At 38.5% G+C, this 17098-nt stretch overlaps 2 protein-coding genes across 4 annotated transcripts; both read right to left on the minus strand.

Moving 5' to 3' along the window:
- Window positions 1-950: 950 nt before the first annotated feature.
- dtwd1 (DTW domain containing 1) lies at window positions 951-4664 on the minus strand. 2 transcript variants are annotated; one of them, XM_008404606.1, is made up of 6 exons: window positions 4581-4664; window positions 2859-3172; window positions 2549-2686; window positions 1700-1985; window positions 1365-1600; window positions 951-1061 (listed from the first exon to the last, which is right to left on the minus strand). In XM_008404606.1, exons 1-5 carry the CDS (start codon window positions 4606-4608, stop codon window positions 1371-1373), a joined length of 996 nt encoding a protein of 331 aa, XP_008402828.1. In that variant the 5' UTR covers window positions 4609-4664; the 3' UTR covers window positions 951-1061; window positions 1365-1370. The 2 variants fall into 2 exon arrangements, with proteins under 2 accessions (XP_008402828.1, XP_008402827.1); XM_008404605.1 differs by lacking the exon at window positions 951-1061 and having other exon boundaries at window positions 1195-1600.
- A 5222-nt stretch (window positions 4665-9886) lies between these two features.
- Window positions 9887-16695, minus strand: fgf7 (fibroblast growth factor 7). 2 transcript variants are annotated; one of them, XM_008404603.2, is made up of 4 exons: window positions 16299-16695; window positions 15355-15770; window positions 11747-11853; window positions 9887-11666 (listed from the first exon to the last, which is right to left on the minus strand). In XM_008404603.2, the coding sequence occupies exons 2-4, from the start codon at window positions 15638-15640 to the stop codon at window positions 11457-11459; spliced, it is 603 nt and encodes a 200-aa protein (XP_008402825.1). In that variant the 5' UTR covers window positions 15641-15770; window positions 16299-16695; the 3' UTR covers window positions 9887-11456. The 2 variants fall into 2 exon arrangements, with proteins under 2 accessions (XP_008402825.1, XP_008402826.1); XM_008404604.2 differs by having other exon boundaries at window positions 15355-16001.
- Window positions 16696-17098: the final 403 nt, after the last annotated feature.

The raw sequence follows: 17098 nt of genomic DNA on the forward strand, positions 1-17098 counted from the left end.
CTACAGCGCCATAAAAGAGAAAAAAAAAGAAGTTTCATAGATTTGAAAATGAAGGAATTACAATCATATCTTCATTTATCCATCAAAGTATCCTTCTAACCTTCATCTGATTGTAATTAAACTCGGCAAAGGCCATAAACTTACATGTAGCTGGTCAACGCATTTTACAAGCCAAACATAGTGGGAGTTCCTAGTTTTGATGTAGTAATTGTACATAAAAAGAAAAACCTGTTTCTCAGTATTTCAGTGCTCAGTGCCGGCCAATCGCAGATCAAAGGGAAAACTGGCCGACTTTGATGTTTAGCTGACTGATTTGCTCACCTCTACAAAAGGTTGGAAACGCAGTATTTCGGCATTAGCGTTGATATTGGCTGATGTCAATGATTGTTTAACCAAAACGTATAACTGGGTCGACGATAACAATTATTTCCATGCTAATGCCTTCTGTGTATGTGTAGGGCAGGAGGGTGAGGTTTGTTTGGGCATGCAACAGTGATGCAGCGCAGGATAAAAGAGGCGTTTAGATGAATCAGAGAAGCAATGCCAGCAGTGTGGTAATCTCTTAGTCCAAAAGGTTCTTCACTGAGGTCACAGCCAGTACAAAGACTCGGGTACTGGAGTTTTCTACCTGGCACTCTCTTGAAAGGCTTTCTAAGTTTATGCTATCGATTAGCTTAGCCTAAAACACTTAAAAGACGATGATGCTTCTTCCACCACAGCTGAAAACGTTAGTTGAGACCCCCCCCATATCCGGATAGCATATTTGAGTCACTTGTAGTAGTGGATCTGGTTTTTCTGTCACAATCTTAATCTTACGATCACAAAAAGAAAAACTTCTGAACTAGTAAGTATTTGATGAAGTCAAGTTCTTCCAAATCTGCTGAGTCTTCAAAAAAATAAAATAAAATAAAAGTTTGGTGATTGAGGTATTTGACATGTTTATCAGTAACTGAAAGTAAAGCAAGCAACTTTTAATCACTTAAGTTGCAGTGATTTTGATCTTGATGATCAGAGCTTGGAATGATTGATGCTCAAATCCTGATGGAATATTTTGTTTGCAACTGTAAACGAAAACAAAGCGCCATTAGTTTCTGTTCACATTAACAAATCCATGAGTGTTTTTAAGTACTTTGTATGTTTTTTTCAGATCGCCACAACACTTCTTAAATGTACCGACTCAAAAACTCACATGCCTACATTTTGAAATCTGGGTTTTATTGCATATTCTTACGCAAAGTGATGTCAGCCTTCCATATAAAATAAAATGTTCAAGCAATGGAAAATTAGATCAAATAATACACAAAGGCTTTTAAATTAACTGTTAATAAGACTCCCACTCAGCTGACTTTGTTCTTTCCACACACCTTTCATCAGGACTTTCCAGCAGAAGCTCTGGCTTTGTTGATCAGTGAGTGCATGTAGGAGTAGAAAAACAGCAGATTATCATATTCTCCAGAGTACTCCTTGCCCAGGCAGTGCTGGTGGAAGTCTTTGAGGAAATAATAGATAGCCTCAATAGTAGCAAGGTAAGTGTCCGGTTTGCCTTTCTGGCTCCGCCAGAAACAAGTTTTTCTCGTCTTCAGTTCTACCTTGAGCAAACCTAGAGAAGAAAGATAAATAAATAAAAAAATCTAAACATGGCAACATGAACGTCACCCAAGTTACTCCCCTGATGTCAGAGTACGACTTTGACGACTACCTTGAAGCCTTTCGTCTGTGCTGATCTTGTTGCTCTGGTTCCAGGTGCTGTCGATGAAGACCACCCTCTGTAACGGGTACACCCTTGACTCTGAGCTCTGAGCTTCATCTGGGTTCCCCGTCTGTGCGTCCTTAGCAGAGTTTGTGGCAGTGTGAGCTTCACTTTTCATCCTCTTTAGACAGGGTTCCTCAAAGGGGTCTCCGGACCTGTTTTTACTCCCGTCACGTAAACACTGGATCATTTCTTGAACTGAAACAGCCCCCGGGCCTGGGAACACCAACACTACCTAGGAAAAAAATAAAAGCAGAGACACCGAGCGGAATAGCATCACTTCCATGTTGACAAAAGGAGTTTATAAAATCTGCCGATTCTGCAGTGCCTTGATTTATGCACAGCTAAACTTGAGAAGCAGCAAAAGAGAAAAAGGTAGAACATGAGTACAACTCAGCTGAGAGAGGGAGGAGAGAATAAAACTCATACAATAAAGTTAAGAGCCTTTAAAACGGCAAATCTAAAACTAGCTGTTTGAAATTAGGTGCAAGAGCACAGAAAAAAGTGAGAGGAATCAATAGAGAAAAACCAAAATGACTGAAAAACAGTTGTATGCACTTAAAACTATTATGCACTGTAAATGTTACAGAAAATATGGAAAAACCCTATTAAGCCACATCCATTTATGACCACTGACAGTACATGGCTTCTGCTGATACTCTCACAAACGCCACAGGGCAGCAGCTCTGCAGTTTCCCGTAGATTACAGAGCAAGGTCTCTATCTCCCAGGACCCAATGATTCCTAATAGCATCTTAAGAGCAAAACAAGTTCCAGGATTTATTGAAACCCATCTAACCTTGTCTTTTTCAAACTCAGGAACGCAGGGGTAGGTATGCATCGTGACGTCGTTTGGTGCAAGAATCTTGGCGTGGACTGCCGTGCTCTTCCCGTCCGTTTCATTCGGATGCTTGATGATGTCTATCTTCACAGGAAGCTGAGCAAAACACAGCAATATGAAAGAGTTAGGTCGACAGGAAAGTTCATCACTGATGTTGCATCGAAAAATATCTGAATCACAAATCACATCGCGAAACATTTAACATAAATTTTCCAGATGGACTCCGTTGAAAGAACACTAAGTGGATTTTTTTTAGGACCTCACTGACCTTGATTACGGGAATTTCTTGCATGTTGTCACCCACTAATGAGCAGCATGTGTAGCAGAAGAACATCCTCGACCCTCCGCATTTAGAACACTTCAACCTGCCTCTTTGCTGGGCTGTGTCCAGCACTGCGTGTGATGCCAATTTCAGACCCTGGAGAGGCTCCTTGGCGAGCTCCTGGACGTCTGATGAATCACCGGTGACGGTCGGTTTGTCACGGCAACTAGAATAAAATCGCTGGCATCCATCCAGGCTGCTCATGGTTGCCGTTTCAGATCTGGATGTATTTGTATTGGAGTAGAATGACTTTGCAATCACTAAATGTTAGGGGAAAAAAAGAAAAAAACACAACCGATTTAGTAGTTGCATGACGTATAAAAAAAAAGAGTGACAGAATAACATGAAAATTACATTTATCCAGCTGGGAGTTATTTGACAAAGTCCAAACAGAATTATTACTATTTTTTTAAGACAAATGAGTTGAATTGAGGAGGCCGTTAGTGGTTAAAGAAATATGATGCAATTAGCAATGCTGTCAGCAAAATCTTCTTTCATTCCAAAACCGTTCCTTTGAGGCACATATGAGTAACTTCCTGCCAAACTGTACTTTCCTCTATTAACTCCTGAGAACAAAGCCAGAACGTCGCATTTAAACACTTGAAACTGGCACTTACTGTCACACAATATAATAAATTCTAATCTAAGAACAGCGTGTCATTACTAAAATAAAACTTACAATACAAGCTGTTCAAAATTAATCAGTGAGTGATTAAATATAAAACTGAATTAAAATATCATGCCATTAGATGCTAACGCATAATTATTTAAAAATGTCCTTAATTATATCGTGGTTTCTGTGTTGCAGTTCACAATAGGATTATTTAGACTGCAAATGGATAATAGTATTTGTCTAATTAACTCATGGCTGGCAGATATATTTATGGGGGTGTTGCAGGAACAATTAAAATAAAAAGTATCTAAAAAAAAATTGCAAATGCTTTTTATGACATAAAAACAAATACAATTAAATACAAAATTAAACAACGCATTTATTTAATTGCTTATTTAATAAATTATTTGTGCACGCTTTTTAAATTCTTATTATTTAATTGTATACTTGCATTTTGATTATTTATTCAAGTGTGGCATATCGAAGCGCAAAAGAAAAGTGGTAAATTGTTTGTCTGCATGTACAAATGTTCTCTTATGATTCCGAAATTACTAAAAGATTTCCAAACAATGTTTATATTTTAGAAGCATATGCAACATTCAGGAAGAAGTGAATAACGCTGATTATCTCTTCGTCCTGACGTCTGTTGAGTTTGGAAGCAGGTGAATTTTCTGTCCTCTACATGGTGTTAAGAGCAAGAGAAACGGATCTAAACGGGGACGAGGGACATATGGTGATGCCTAGACTTTTAAATCAGAGCATTTCAAAAAGCATAGCTTTCGTGAGGGATTCCGAGCCTGCAGTGGTTGGGATTACAAGTGTTTTAAGCGAACCAACAGATGAACCGCACATCTGTTTGTTTTACAAACTGAAGCTACATCAGTCTGTGAAGCTAACTGCTGTTAGCTTCCCCACATATCAGGCAGTAAACATTAGCAGACACAAATGCTTAGTTATTCGAGAAAAGCTCTGAGCAAAACAAAAGCTGTCGCATAATGTTTGCTGGCATTCCCGGAAAGGTAAAAACCCAAGCAAAACAGTTCAAGCATGCCTACCAGTAAGCAGCCCGCGTCTTTCCCACATGCCGGAAATTCTACGGCGCAAGACGGAAATAGGTACAAGAACTCCGTTGCCAAGCAACAACAAAGCAGCCCGATTAACCTAGCGCCCTCAATGGACTAAAAGGAGATATTGCATGCAAAAAGGAGTAAACATTTTCTTTTTTCAATAGAAATGAAAACTCTTTGGCATTTAACCACATCTATTTTTTGTTACAACAAAGTTAATTAACTTTAACTAGTAAACCTCACAATAGTTATACCAAGGCAGGAAGACACCATTTGTCAACTACCACAAGTAGTTTATTTCTTTAACTAAAGTAATAACAACTCTGATGTCAGTTGGTTTGATAAACTGACAGATTTAGAGAGTGTAATTAGTTTGGAATATTGGAATATTTTGCCTTTAGTAAGTTATTTAACCATGCAGATTTTGGTAGGGATCTGTAGGTCAACAATCCCATCTTTGTCATTGCTATCTTAACTAATTTATTTTTTTCTATCCAGCTCACTTGGTTTTTAATACATTAACATTTCGTTTAAACACAAAACTCACATTGCAGTACTCACTTTGCAGTTTCAAGAAATTAATTGAGAAATCTATCAATTGAAATTGTTCAATAACAATAATGTACCAATACTAATTATTAACAGCTTTAATTTAGAATTGATGTGGATAAGATAATATGGACATAAAACAATGTTTAGCAAAAATATTTTTGAGTTTAAGATTTTTTTTAAAGTATCATATTTTTATTATCCCTTTTTTTCTCACACACTGTAAAAATATAGTGCAGATCACTTTTAGATTTACTAGCCAATTAAAAGGAACAACAACTTATTGCTTGTGTTGCTGGTAAAAAGGCTACATCAGAGAAATTCCCAAAGGGCTATCAAAACCGTGTATGCTTGATAAAACATGCAGTTTTTTTTCTTGTTGGATTTGTTTTGCTGGTAGATAATGGACGAATATCTACCAGTACCGCAGCTACCAAAGTGATAGCTGCGGTACATATCATATAGATGTGACAACTTTCTGAATCTGTAGCAATATAGTGAAGAAACTATCAGTTATTCCAGAGATATGCAATTTTACACACATTTTGGCTGTGAAGGCAAAATGTGTGTAAGCTATTTTTCCCAACAGAATAAGCTATTTTCAATTTAAGCTGGGATACAGTCATATTCAATTAATTAGAATAATTTAAAAAGTTCATTATTTCAGTAGCTCATGAATAATCATTGAATTAATTATTTATTAATTACACTCAGACTGATGTTTCCAAGCCTTTAATTGTGCTGATATTCTACTTACAGTTACAGCTAATGAAAACATGACATTTAGAATATTACATTAGACCAATTTAAAAACATGTTATTTTAAAGGGACAGTATTGTGTATTTTTCAGGCATATTGTGCCTTCTTATAGCACAATCAAGCAACTATGTTACATTCAGTTGTTAAAAAAATTTCCTATATATCAAATACGACTTTAAAAAATTGACTTTGTAATTTAGCGCCTTGAGCCTCTGTCTCTTTAAAATCTCCTCGTCTTTCCGAAACTCCGCTTTCAGGATGTTTAAGGAGCTCTGCAGATGCACAGTACCACCAGGTGTTCCTGACAATTAGGAAACACCTGAAGGAGCTGAGTGAGAAAGTCACGGAGGACTTTCCAACCAGGAACTTTGACCTCTAAGGCGGGGCTTGGTCCCCACAAGCGTTTTGCACAGTTGAATGGTTCCCACGGGAGATTAAAGGATTTCTCACACGAATGGTTAGGGTTGTCCATAATTTTCGCTATTTTGTGATGTGAATTCTGAATTCCCATTATGATGTGAGAAAAAACCCCCTCTTTACTTGTACCTCAACATTAATTATCCATCGTGTTTACCATTTGTCTTTATAGTATATAAATGCTTGTTTCATTCTGCCAGACATTTATGGATTTCCTGTGCTCAAAGTCTGTGGTCGGGTGTCTTTGCCATAACAGCTTTATAAAACAGTCTATAACTTTTTGAAGAGCTACTTGCCAAGCACAAGACATTCACTGATTTTCAGACCAAAAGCACATTACCCTTTAGCTCTTACTTGAATTTAAAAAAAAAAAGTAAGTGGAGCATAATCTGAATCTAAACGGGACACAAATAATGACAGAAACATGTTTTTTACTTGCCAAGAGTAAGACTGCTTCAGTTGCTCCACTTTCACAGTGATGTCATTCTGACATTTACAAATTGCATCAGAAATAAGTTTGGCATCTTCAGATAATTCAAGGATTTATTATCTTGAAGTCCACTCAGTTTGAATGTTAAACTCTTGAACAGTTCCAGCAATGATACTTTATATATTTCCACATCTTAAGCAATATCCTTTGAGAGGATGTTGCTTGAATTAACTGTTTCCAAAAAAGAGTTGCTGAAATTTATCATACATGTCATGCTCTCAGGCATGATGATAAAGTAATTTATCACAGCTGTTTCAGGACATTATTTTAGCGAGCCTATGCTTTTCCATACCGGGATAGGAAAAAAAAAACAAAAAAACAGGCTTTTAACTTCTGTTTTGAAAATAGTAAAACATGATCTGACTCATTATTTTTGACATAAAATGTGACCTTATTCCCATTTTACTGCTGCTTTATAAAAGCACCCTTTTTAAATCCTTCCTCGTCCTGCAGTGTGTTGTTACATTTTTAACAATATCGTCCAGTTCTTTGCAATAATTACAGCAATTTACCTGCAGATATATTGAAAACAATTGCAACATGTGAGATCTAAAACCGATTCGCATGTTTTATCAGCATGTTACTTTTTTCACCTCACCAGCAATGGTTAAGATGTGTGCGCGCCCCTGGAACACGGAGTAAAGATGGCGTGACTCAATATCCCACACCGTCTTCTCTGTTCTTTTGCACTGGAACAAAAACACTGAGTAATCCTCAGAAAAGCCGTAAACATTGACGAGTCATTTAAAGCCAGACAGATCACTGACTAGTTTCGGTTATGGTAACTTTGCTAAGTACAAAGACATGTGTTGCTCATTTGCCATGGACCTTTTCAGCTTTTAAAGAAGTGACCCATGAGAGACACTTGACTGAATGTAATCAACCATTTCTAGGATTTTATGAGGCCATGAAAGACTGTATTGTACTTTAAAATGAACATTAGTTTCATGCAACCGGTGACGCATAACAAATTCTACCCACCATGGTCATCTAAGGGTGTCATCTTATTAATCACAAAGGTTCTTCTATAGTTTGTTCATTGCTTAATTTACTGCCTGTGCTTGCCCGGGTTTCTCCCGTTGAGATCCTAGATCTGTTTTGCAAGGGAAACCTGGTCAAGATATCAACAACACAGTTCAAATATAAAGATCAGAGTTTATACCATTTAATTTGTCGATAATTTTGTAGATGACAGCCAGTATTTTGGTTTTTTGGGGAGGTTTTGCAGGAGTATTGGTTACTTGGGTAGTTTTCAGGGGCAATCTGGTCCCTGTATGCCAAAACAAAAGTTGTAGCTGAATTCTTGACACAAAGTTGGACTTAATTCCAACACTCCCTGTTTTTGAGAATTAGCAGGATTGGATGGCATATGAAGGTGACTCTGGGAAGGGCATTTTTCAGGCCATAAAAGTCAACTCGCACTGAAGCCATTTACAGTGAGTATGAAGTGCTGAGTGTGAACTCCTGGTGGGCAATTCAGCTCCTTTAAGTCTCAGGTCAACGTAACCTGATCTTAGATAAAAGGGAGAAAATACATGGATTTATGGGCAGATCAAAAGTTAGATCTGCTGCATAAATACAGACTTAACTTAGTAGAAAGTACAAATATCTATTCCAGTTCTCTGTCCTCATCCCATCTTCTGTTATGAGAGTACAGAGGTGATACTATTTCCCTCTGGTCTAAAGTTTGTTGAAGTCTCCGTGCAAAGGGGTGCAAACACAGAACACCCCAGCAACAGATTTCCTTCGGGAAGGAAAGGTTTATGGTCCTGAGATGTATCAAGTTCAGCTGTGTGTTCTCAACCTCACTCTCTGTTCGTCCTTATCCACCTTTTTTTTTATGCTCCCCTCCTGTCGGGTGAACCCGGCTCCGTTGTTAACAGCCAGACGCAGACCTCACTGTTTTTGCAGACATTGCCCCTGTCTCCCCATGTAGCCTTTAATACGGGACACATGTGGTTTTCTGTGTTTATGCTTATACAAAAAATGCAATCCTGCTGTTATGAAGCATCATAATTAAGAGTAAATCATTGTTATAGAACAGTTTTTCATCCTAAGAGGTTCATCAGATTGCACAGTAGCTATGTACTTTTTTTTTTTTTTCCACGCACAAAAATAAAGAATCCCGAGGATTTCTTTATGCTGGGTTTTGAAACAAGGTGACATCACCCACGTAGATTACGGAGAGATTTAGCCATTTTCACAGAGCTAATTGTTTGGTTTTGGTGGCAAAAATAAACAGCGCCTAATCATTAATGACGCAGAATGAAAATCGTGTAGACAAACTGTTAAACAATTCCCGTTTATTCAGAGGTGGCTTTATGAAGCAATACGTTTCACCGTGCTGTCCATTTATCCGCTACAAATCCAAATATTAAAGAAAGTTACTATTTAAGGAAGAAAATGTCCATATGCAATCGGCGCCTTTCTTTCACACATGGTAGGTTGTAACAGTTTGCATCTGGTGTGCCTGTGCTGCATCCTTTCTGTTGGAGGGTTCTCGCTGTCATTGGTCGACTCCAGCCTCACGTCCTTCCTACTGGGAATAGACGGCCTTGAGCCTGAAATGTGTTTACGTTTTGAGCATGTTACAAATTATCTGCTAAGACTAACTTTGCGTGACTTGGCAGAAGCCCTCACCTTGCTCAGATGTTGTTTGGGTCAATCGTATTTCATAGGCTTGCTCTCTCAATTTCACTGTCTCCGTCTGACAGGGATTTTCCAAGCCAGATGTGAACCCTGGCAAAACGTGCTCTCTGTGTTGGCGAGCATTTTTTTGTGGGGGGAATCCATTCTTGTGTTTAAATAACTAAATGCATGTGTTGGCAGCCTGCCGGTAAGTCTGCAATATTATCTTTTACACCGACAAGACTCTACTTTTACTGTACATGAAGTAAACTTTGATGCATCTTCCATCTTAAATTCATAATCGCACCTCTTATGGAGCATTTTGTGTAGGTCTCTCTTACCAGATTGGATGAATCTGAGTTATTTTGTCAGGAATGTCCAGGGACACAAGCATTTTCCCCAAAATGTATTTACAACATGCAAATAATCATCCAAAGAACAAAGGAAGCATTTAAATTTGATACATTGAGTTTGTTTTTACTGGTAATAGGTTTTCTCAACAGGATAATGCAAAATCCAGAATTAAAGAGTACATTAGGCTGCCGAACCAGGGGTCATTTTACCATAACACTGAAATCACAGCAAATAACAGATCATGACCTCTTTGTTTATTAAGTATGACTATATCATAGTGGATATTACAGACATGCAAAAGCTGAGAATAAATACAACATTTGTCTTTACTGTCTTGTTAATAAACAGAATAAATAATGCTGAATGTCATCACAGTATATAACACACACCTCTGTCTTCAAGTTCCCCCAGAGCTTTCTAGTCTTAACGTCAGTTTAGTTTATGGCAGGATAAAGGCTCGGTTCATAAAGTTCACATGCAGTCTAACCCAAGCACAAGTGGCTGTGAAGACGTTCAAAGCAACATCTAACAGAGAGCTGTGTGTTTCCATTTCAGTTTGATGTCTTGTTGACAAGTCGACTTAAGAAGTTTCATAAGCGAGGGGATGTGAGTTTATTTTGAGGTTTATTATACCCTCTAGTGGAGGAAAAAAAAAAAAAAAAAAGATGCACAGTGCAACGTCGTTTTAGCAAGTTGGCTTTGTACTAAGAAGGGAATTTGGGGGGCCGTAGGCGATGAAGTGCTGCAACGCCATAGACAAAAAACTCTGGTAATATTTATTACATTAGAGTACCAAATATTGAATCTGTGGGTATTTTTCCAGCTGGCACTCAGTACAACAGGAATGTTTGAAAAGGAACATAAAGAAAAACCCTTTAAAACAAATATCTTATCTTTTAGTGTAGGGATTATTCTCACTTATTAAGATATTTGCTCTGTATATATATCTGGATGTCTGTTCAGCAGCAGCAAAAACTTTTCAGCGTTTTAAGATGAAATATGAAAAGGGAGTCAGTGACCAGCTACAGTGTACTTGACCAGAGTCCATGCAGAAAATCACACACACACACACGCGCGCACACACACACAYACACACACACACGCACATGCACACACACACACACACTCACATCTATCACAATAAGCTTGACTTGCTGTTTATTCATATTTTCATTAATTACATGCACTATGTCAGCTCTGTATGAATGTATCTGGTGCAGTGGAAGGTAAAGACAAGCCCAGCTTGCTTCAGCACTTTTTGATCAGACCAACTATCCCCTCTGAATAATTATTAAGTTTATTTTATTTCATTCTTTGATTAAATACGTCCCCTCATCCGGCAGCGTGGTGGCAAATCATTTGTAAAGAATACAGTCCAGACTGCATGTAGATGTGTTTTTTTTATGGTTTGGTAAGAAAATACTTCTGTTTTAATACAATTTAGAGTATTTACTTCAAAATAACTTCAGTCCATGTTTGCAGTTTCAGTATCTTGTATGATGGAGACTGTCGTAGCTTATGATTCGTTCGTTTATCAGTTATTAATACGACTGAACGTTAGAACAGCGGAGAGTGATGCTGGTAATGAGACTACATGTGTCTGGTATGATATACGCACATAAATGTGGCCTGAGTCACACAGTCTGGGACAAAGTCTTAAGTTTCTTCACTCCACTCTCCTCTCCTCCTCCCAGCATTTCATCGGGATGAAGTGAGAAGCTACGCTTGCCTTCCTGGTCCTCTTCCCTCTCATTGGCCGCCCCCTCTGATTTAGCGCTATGAACATTTCCTTTTCAGTCCACTTTGCAGAGGAGTAAGCGTTGTAGTGGTTCTCTAGGAAACCCTCCTTGAAGTCGCAGTTTTTACTGTAGGTCTTCTGCAATGGCAACATATCAAACCTTTATTGCAACGTTTCAGAACTTTTCCGTCAGTTCAACGCCGAATGAAATGCATTACCTTGGCTTGCAGATTCCCAGCCTTGTTCATGCAGATGTAATACTGGCTCTTTACAGCTTTGATGGCCAATGTGGGCCCCTCGGACACCGTTCTGATCTCCAGGATACCTGCCAGACAGCCAGGCAGTAAAGAAATGAGACACACTGCAGAAAAGATAAGGAACTGTCAACATCCATCTTTCACTCCAGCTCCATGCTGACCTCAACATTCATCTTCATTAGCAAAACAACATGGAGGTTCCTGCGATTAATCAGTCTGTGGTCTTTCTGGCTTAGTTCAAGTCTTGTTAACTTGCCTGGGTGGCCATTAGACAAACCACAACCTATGCCATTGCACATATGGGAGACAGATTAAGCTTCTCTCCCGTGAGATTGAGAAAACTGCCTCCTTGCATGTGCTTTGCACGCTACAGTTTAGCTCTGCTCTTCAGATCTGTTGCAAGGCAGAACATTTGTGCTCCGTTTTATTGTTTGTTTTGAGAAAAGACATGTTGCCAATAGAAAAGTGCTCCAAGTGAGTTGTTTTAAATGAAGGAAATGAATGAAAGTCTTACTACTTTATCTACAGTATCATCAGTGGTGGGTAGTAACAAGTTATATTTACTTCAGTAATTTTTTGGGGGTGCGGGTAGAACATGTAAGTGCTTTCAGTGGAGTAGTTTTACAAGAATGTAATTTTTACTTTTACTTCGGTAATATTATCATGAAATATCTCTAGTACTGAGTAAAATCTCAAAATGCTCTACCCACTGTGACTTGAATTCAAGCTTATTTTAACAAAAATATCCACTAGAAACACACCTACAGTTTTGGTTAAAGTAGGACATTGTGTTTATACACAAGCTTTGTCTGCCGTGCAATTTGGAGGTCGACAGATTATATAATACACTGCAGGAATCGTCATTGGAAGTTTTTTCTCTTTTTACCCTGTCCTGTATTTGTGTTACCTGCTGTAAGTTTCTGTGCTCCAGGTTTTATATTGAAAGAAACTGAGCTAGAAAAGTGTTTCTTTTATCCAATCTTGTTAAAATCCAACTAAAGATCCAGCCAAAATCTCCACAAAACTATATTTTTGTCAATCTGACATAATTCTTAAAAATTAAATAATTTACGTTCTGATCAGTCACTCAGTATTTGAGTAGCCTTCTTGGACAGATACGTTTTGCTTTTATGTGAGTAAAAATATGTCAAAGTAGTTCTACTCTAACAATTAATGGCCATTCTGCCCATGTCTGAGTATCACGTAACACAATATATAAGCAGATGAAACTCGGGGTAATTAATCTGTTGAATTATACTTAAACCTTGTCTGAATGCAGCAATATGTAGGGCTTACTATGTTGTTCTTCTCACTGACTCCAGCGAATGAATAAACCGTAAAATTAAATTCTTATCTTTTACATAAACACAAATTAATTTCATGAACAACAACAAGGTCCTGATGACAGAGTTTTGGTTAAGTTAAAGCCTCGGTGTCACTTTCATTATTCTATGTAAAAAAAATTATTTCATTTGACAAGCAGATAGAGGGGGGAAAAAAAGAAAAACTCTGCTGAGGTTCTTCAGATTGACATTAAGCATGCATCCATCTTTGCCAGATCACAAACAGATGGTAGCGTCCCGATGTGGAGATGTTGTTTGCGCTCTGCTTGCTCTTTTAATTTGTCCTTCTAATTGTGCGCATTGACTACTTTGCTCAGATTATTCTAACCCAGCCTGTCTGATCTGCTGATTGAAGTCGTGATGATTAAAGGTACAGCTGATGTTGAATTCGTGTTATGTTTAACATTCATTTGCTCCTTGACAGTCATTTCATTTGGGAGGAACGGGACATGTTCCTGCTTTTAATGTTTGGTAATGTAATCCGCTGGCCAGCTAATGCTCTTTATCAGTTCCAGTCATTTGGTGCATCATGAAAAGATGAAGCACATTTCCACAGACATGCATACACACATTTAAGACATTCTGGCTCTGAAGCAGAGAGCCTCTCAGGCAATCACCAGCTTAAACAGATTTGCCATCACTTGCTGCCTCTGGCGAGGCAAACAATCTTGTGGGTAAAAACCCCAATCCTGATTTCTCTGAAGACTGCTGAAGCTCGGATTTGCCTTTGCCGCTAAGTTTCCAGCAGACAACCTTTCAAGAACAGGATATTGTACAGGGGTTTTCTGAAATTACGTTGTCCTGTCACGCTGACACTGAAAGCACTTACATGTTCCAAAGCAAACGGGAGCAAAATTTGTAACATTTTAACATCGGCTGCAATATTTTCTCGGTTAGTCCCATGTCTTTCAGGTCTTTCTACATTTCAGTTGGCAAATTTAGCATGTTTTTAATAGTATTGTTTAAAGAAAAAGAAAAAAAATGACAGCTGTGGGCATGTCTTAACATGGGCCTGTTAGGGCAGTGACTGATTGCACATCTGAAAACACCAAATGCATTCATTTCATGTCAAAATTTATATAAGTAAATACATTTGTATGTACATTCCATCACAATTTATTTGAACATTTTCAGTAAAAAAAAATGTTGCAGCAGTCAACATTTATCCTATAAAGAAATAGTTTTATAATTTGATGGCGGTATCAGTTTCTGTACCCCCATGAAAAGCTCTGAAGATAAGTAAAAAAATATATTTTAAACAATATAAATTACAATATAAGTAAAAAAAAAACTTCAAAGAGGAAATGAGATCAAATATATTATATATTATGTAAAATATATTATATATTATATTATAAGACTATATTATATAATATATTATATATATTTTATGCAGCATTAAAGATAAGTTTAGTGGAAGAGGCTGGATTTTGGTCCATGTACAGCACAATCCCATAACAACGTTTTTGTCTCGTTTCAAGAAAAGAAGTCAAGCATTCTCTAAACTTAAAAAAAAATTCCCAGCTAGTATCATCAAAAGATTGCTGATTAAAAAACAACAACATTTATTTGGCTCTTTGCGTGCAAGTCCCAGCCACATGTGGGTGTCTCAGATGTTCAGTCTTTCATTTCCAGTTGTTGCGCAATGCATCTTTTCCATGAGGCATCTTCTTTTAAAACCAACATTTTCCCTCTGCCACACAGTGAGATAGGAGGAAACGATAACCACGCAAAACATCCTCACTGTGACTGCGAGTTTTAGTCGGATCCCTACACATAAACATTGAAAAAAAGGAATTTTCTACAGCAGTGATTTGAACAGATAACCGTGTTAAACTGCTGCTGTCAAAGCTGGCAAATTAAATGTGTCGCTCTTTAGTTGTGCTGGCAAGAGCTGAGTGAATGAGCAAACGTATTTTTTTCAAGGTAGTTGAATTTGAGATTTTAGTTGTAGTATGTTTTTACTTTTCTTCATTACAGCCAGAATTTGACTTTAACCTGCTTCAGTTTATTTCCTTTGTAATAACAACACTACACATTACATTTCCTTATTGTTTCTTTCAAACTGGCCAAGCAAAGTACTAAACCTTCAAAATACTAAATCTTAAGAGAAAAACATGCCTGAAATGATCTTCACTCACATTTAAAACAACATTTTCTGCATGTAATAAAAAACTGAAAAACCTGTAATTAGCCAAAGCAATTAAAACAAGACAGCATCCTTACTGTAGCAGTTGGTAGGATCTTGAGTTCCCGTGATGTTGCCCGAGTCATCAATCGTGAGGAACCACTGCGTGCCACTGAACAGCTGTCGAATGCGCACATCTCCTCCCTCCATGTAATCATAGTTCCTGGTGTGGCGCTCGTGTTTAGAGCAGTTCATGATGGCAACGCGTTGCTCGGGGGTGCAGTCACTGTAGACCACACACACGCTGCCAAGCAGAAAGATCGCGTGCAGGTAGAGTCCTGAGAGCAGACTTTGAAGGTTCCATGTCAGCATCCATTTGCGCATTATAATGCAATGCTGTGGGGATCAATGAGGAACATGCTGAGACGCGAGCTCAAGAGCTGAGCGCTGTTCCTCAACTCGGCGACCTCCTGACCCCTGCCTTGTAACGTTCAGGTCTGTGTTTCAGGGACTCCTAGAGGGATGGGAGGAAGACTTTGTGAGGCTGGGTTGAGTTCAAAGGTGAGAAGTCTCGTGAATCCCCCACCCCCAAAAAAAAAAAAAAACCCAAAAAGATGTTAGAATGGGGACTTTATAGGTTTGCTAGTCCATATATACGGAGTTCGCCAATTGCATGATCCCCTTGAGATGATAGTCCAACAAGCAATGTAATAATCCAGATTAGGGATGGCTGTACTGGTTGTCACTGTAAAATAAGATTGATTCGCAAGATGTCTTATCACATAGATGTTGAATAATGCAAATAGCTGAATAAATATTAAAACACATGTGTTTCAAAGTTGTATATCTCTATACTATAGTACAAATAGCCTCTTACAAAAACATCTTTTAAATAGTAAATCAGAATTTTGCCAGTGATTTTTTTCCTTTTCACGAGTCAACAGAGTAAAATAATACTTCAGATTGCTTCGCAACTATAAAGTCTCTCTCTTTCGGCAAGAGGAGAGACTGAACAAACAATATCTGTGGATCGTCAACTTACATGCGCTCTGAAGCAATGACGGACGTCGTCAGACGTGTGCCGCTTTTCAGCACCAGTGATGAGACTCCTCAGATCTGAAGCTGCAGTTAAACCCAGGTAAACCCGGCTCAGTGATGCAATAGAGCCAAGCAAGAGGTGAGAACCGCTGTCAGTCCTCATCTAGGCTTCCCTGCTTCTGGCAAAGCTGACTCTGTGCATCCTCCGTCGTGCACCCTGCTTAGATAAATGCCTGCTGCTGACCTCACTTGAGAGCAATTAGATCCCAACCAGTCAGCTGTCCATGGCTCAGATGCAGTGGAGAAACACCCTCTCTCTGGCTGCCACTCGCCCACCAGACATGAGAGGGAGCTATAAACGCTCAAAAACACCACTCTCTGCTCTGCGCACGAGCTCCAGAGTACTGTAAAAACATGGCCACGCACACCCATTCGTGGGGTGTTTTCCACAACTTCCCTTAGCAATGTTCTAAACGGCTTTTTGTGTTGCATATCATAAATCTGACTCACTTTCACTCAAAGGACGGCTTAGATATTTACTCAAGTTACAAAGCTTCACAGGATCCATCTCCTTTCATTTCAAATGTCATAATTAATTTGCGGTTTTTGACTTGGCTCACTGAATCATGTGAGAGGATTTACTGGCTTGAGTGAAAACATCAAAGAGGTCTTTTAGCACTCACTCGGATCCGGCATAATAGTGGGAAGCAACAAGTTATGCCTCGCAGGTTTTCATCCAGAGAAAGAAAAGCAGAGGACATGGCTGCTAAGAGGAAGTAGTCATCTCCTTGTTGGAGGTCATGC

This window comes from Poecilia reticulata, linkage group LG3 (assembly GCF_000633615.1).
Source record: "Poecilia reticulata strain Guanapo linkage group LG3, Guppy_female_1.0+MT, whole genome shotgun sequence".
In the NCBI taxonomy this organism is placed as follows: domain Eukaryota; kingdom Metazoa; phylum Chordata; class Actinopteri; order Cyprinodontiformes; family Poeciliidae; genus Poecilia; species Poecilia reticulata.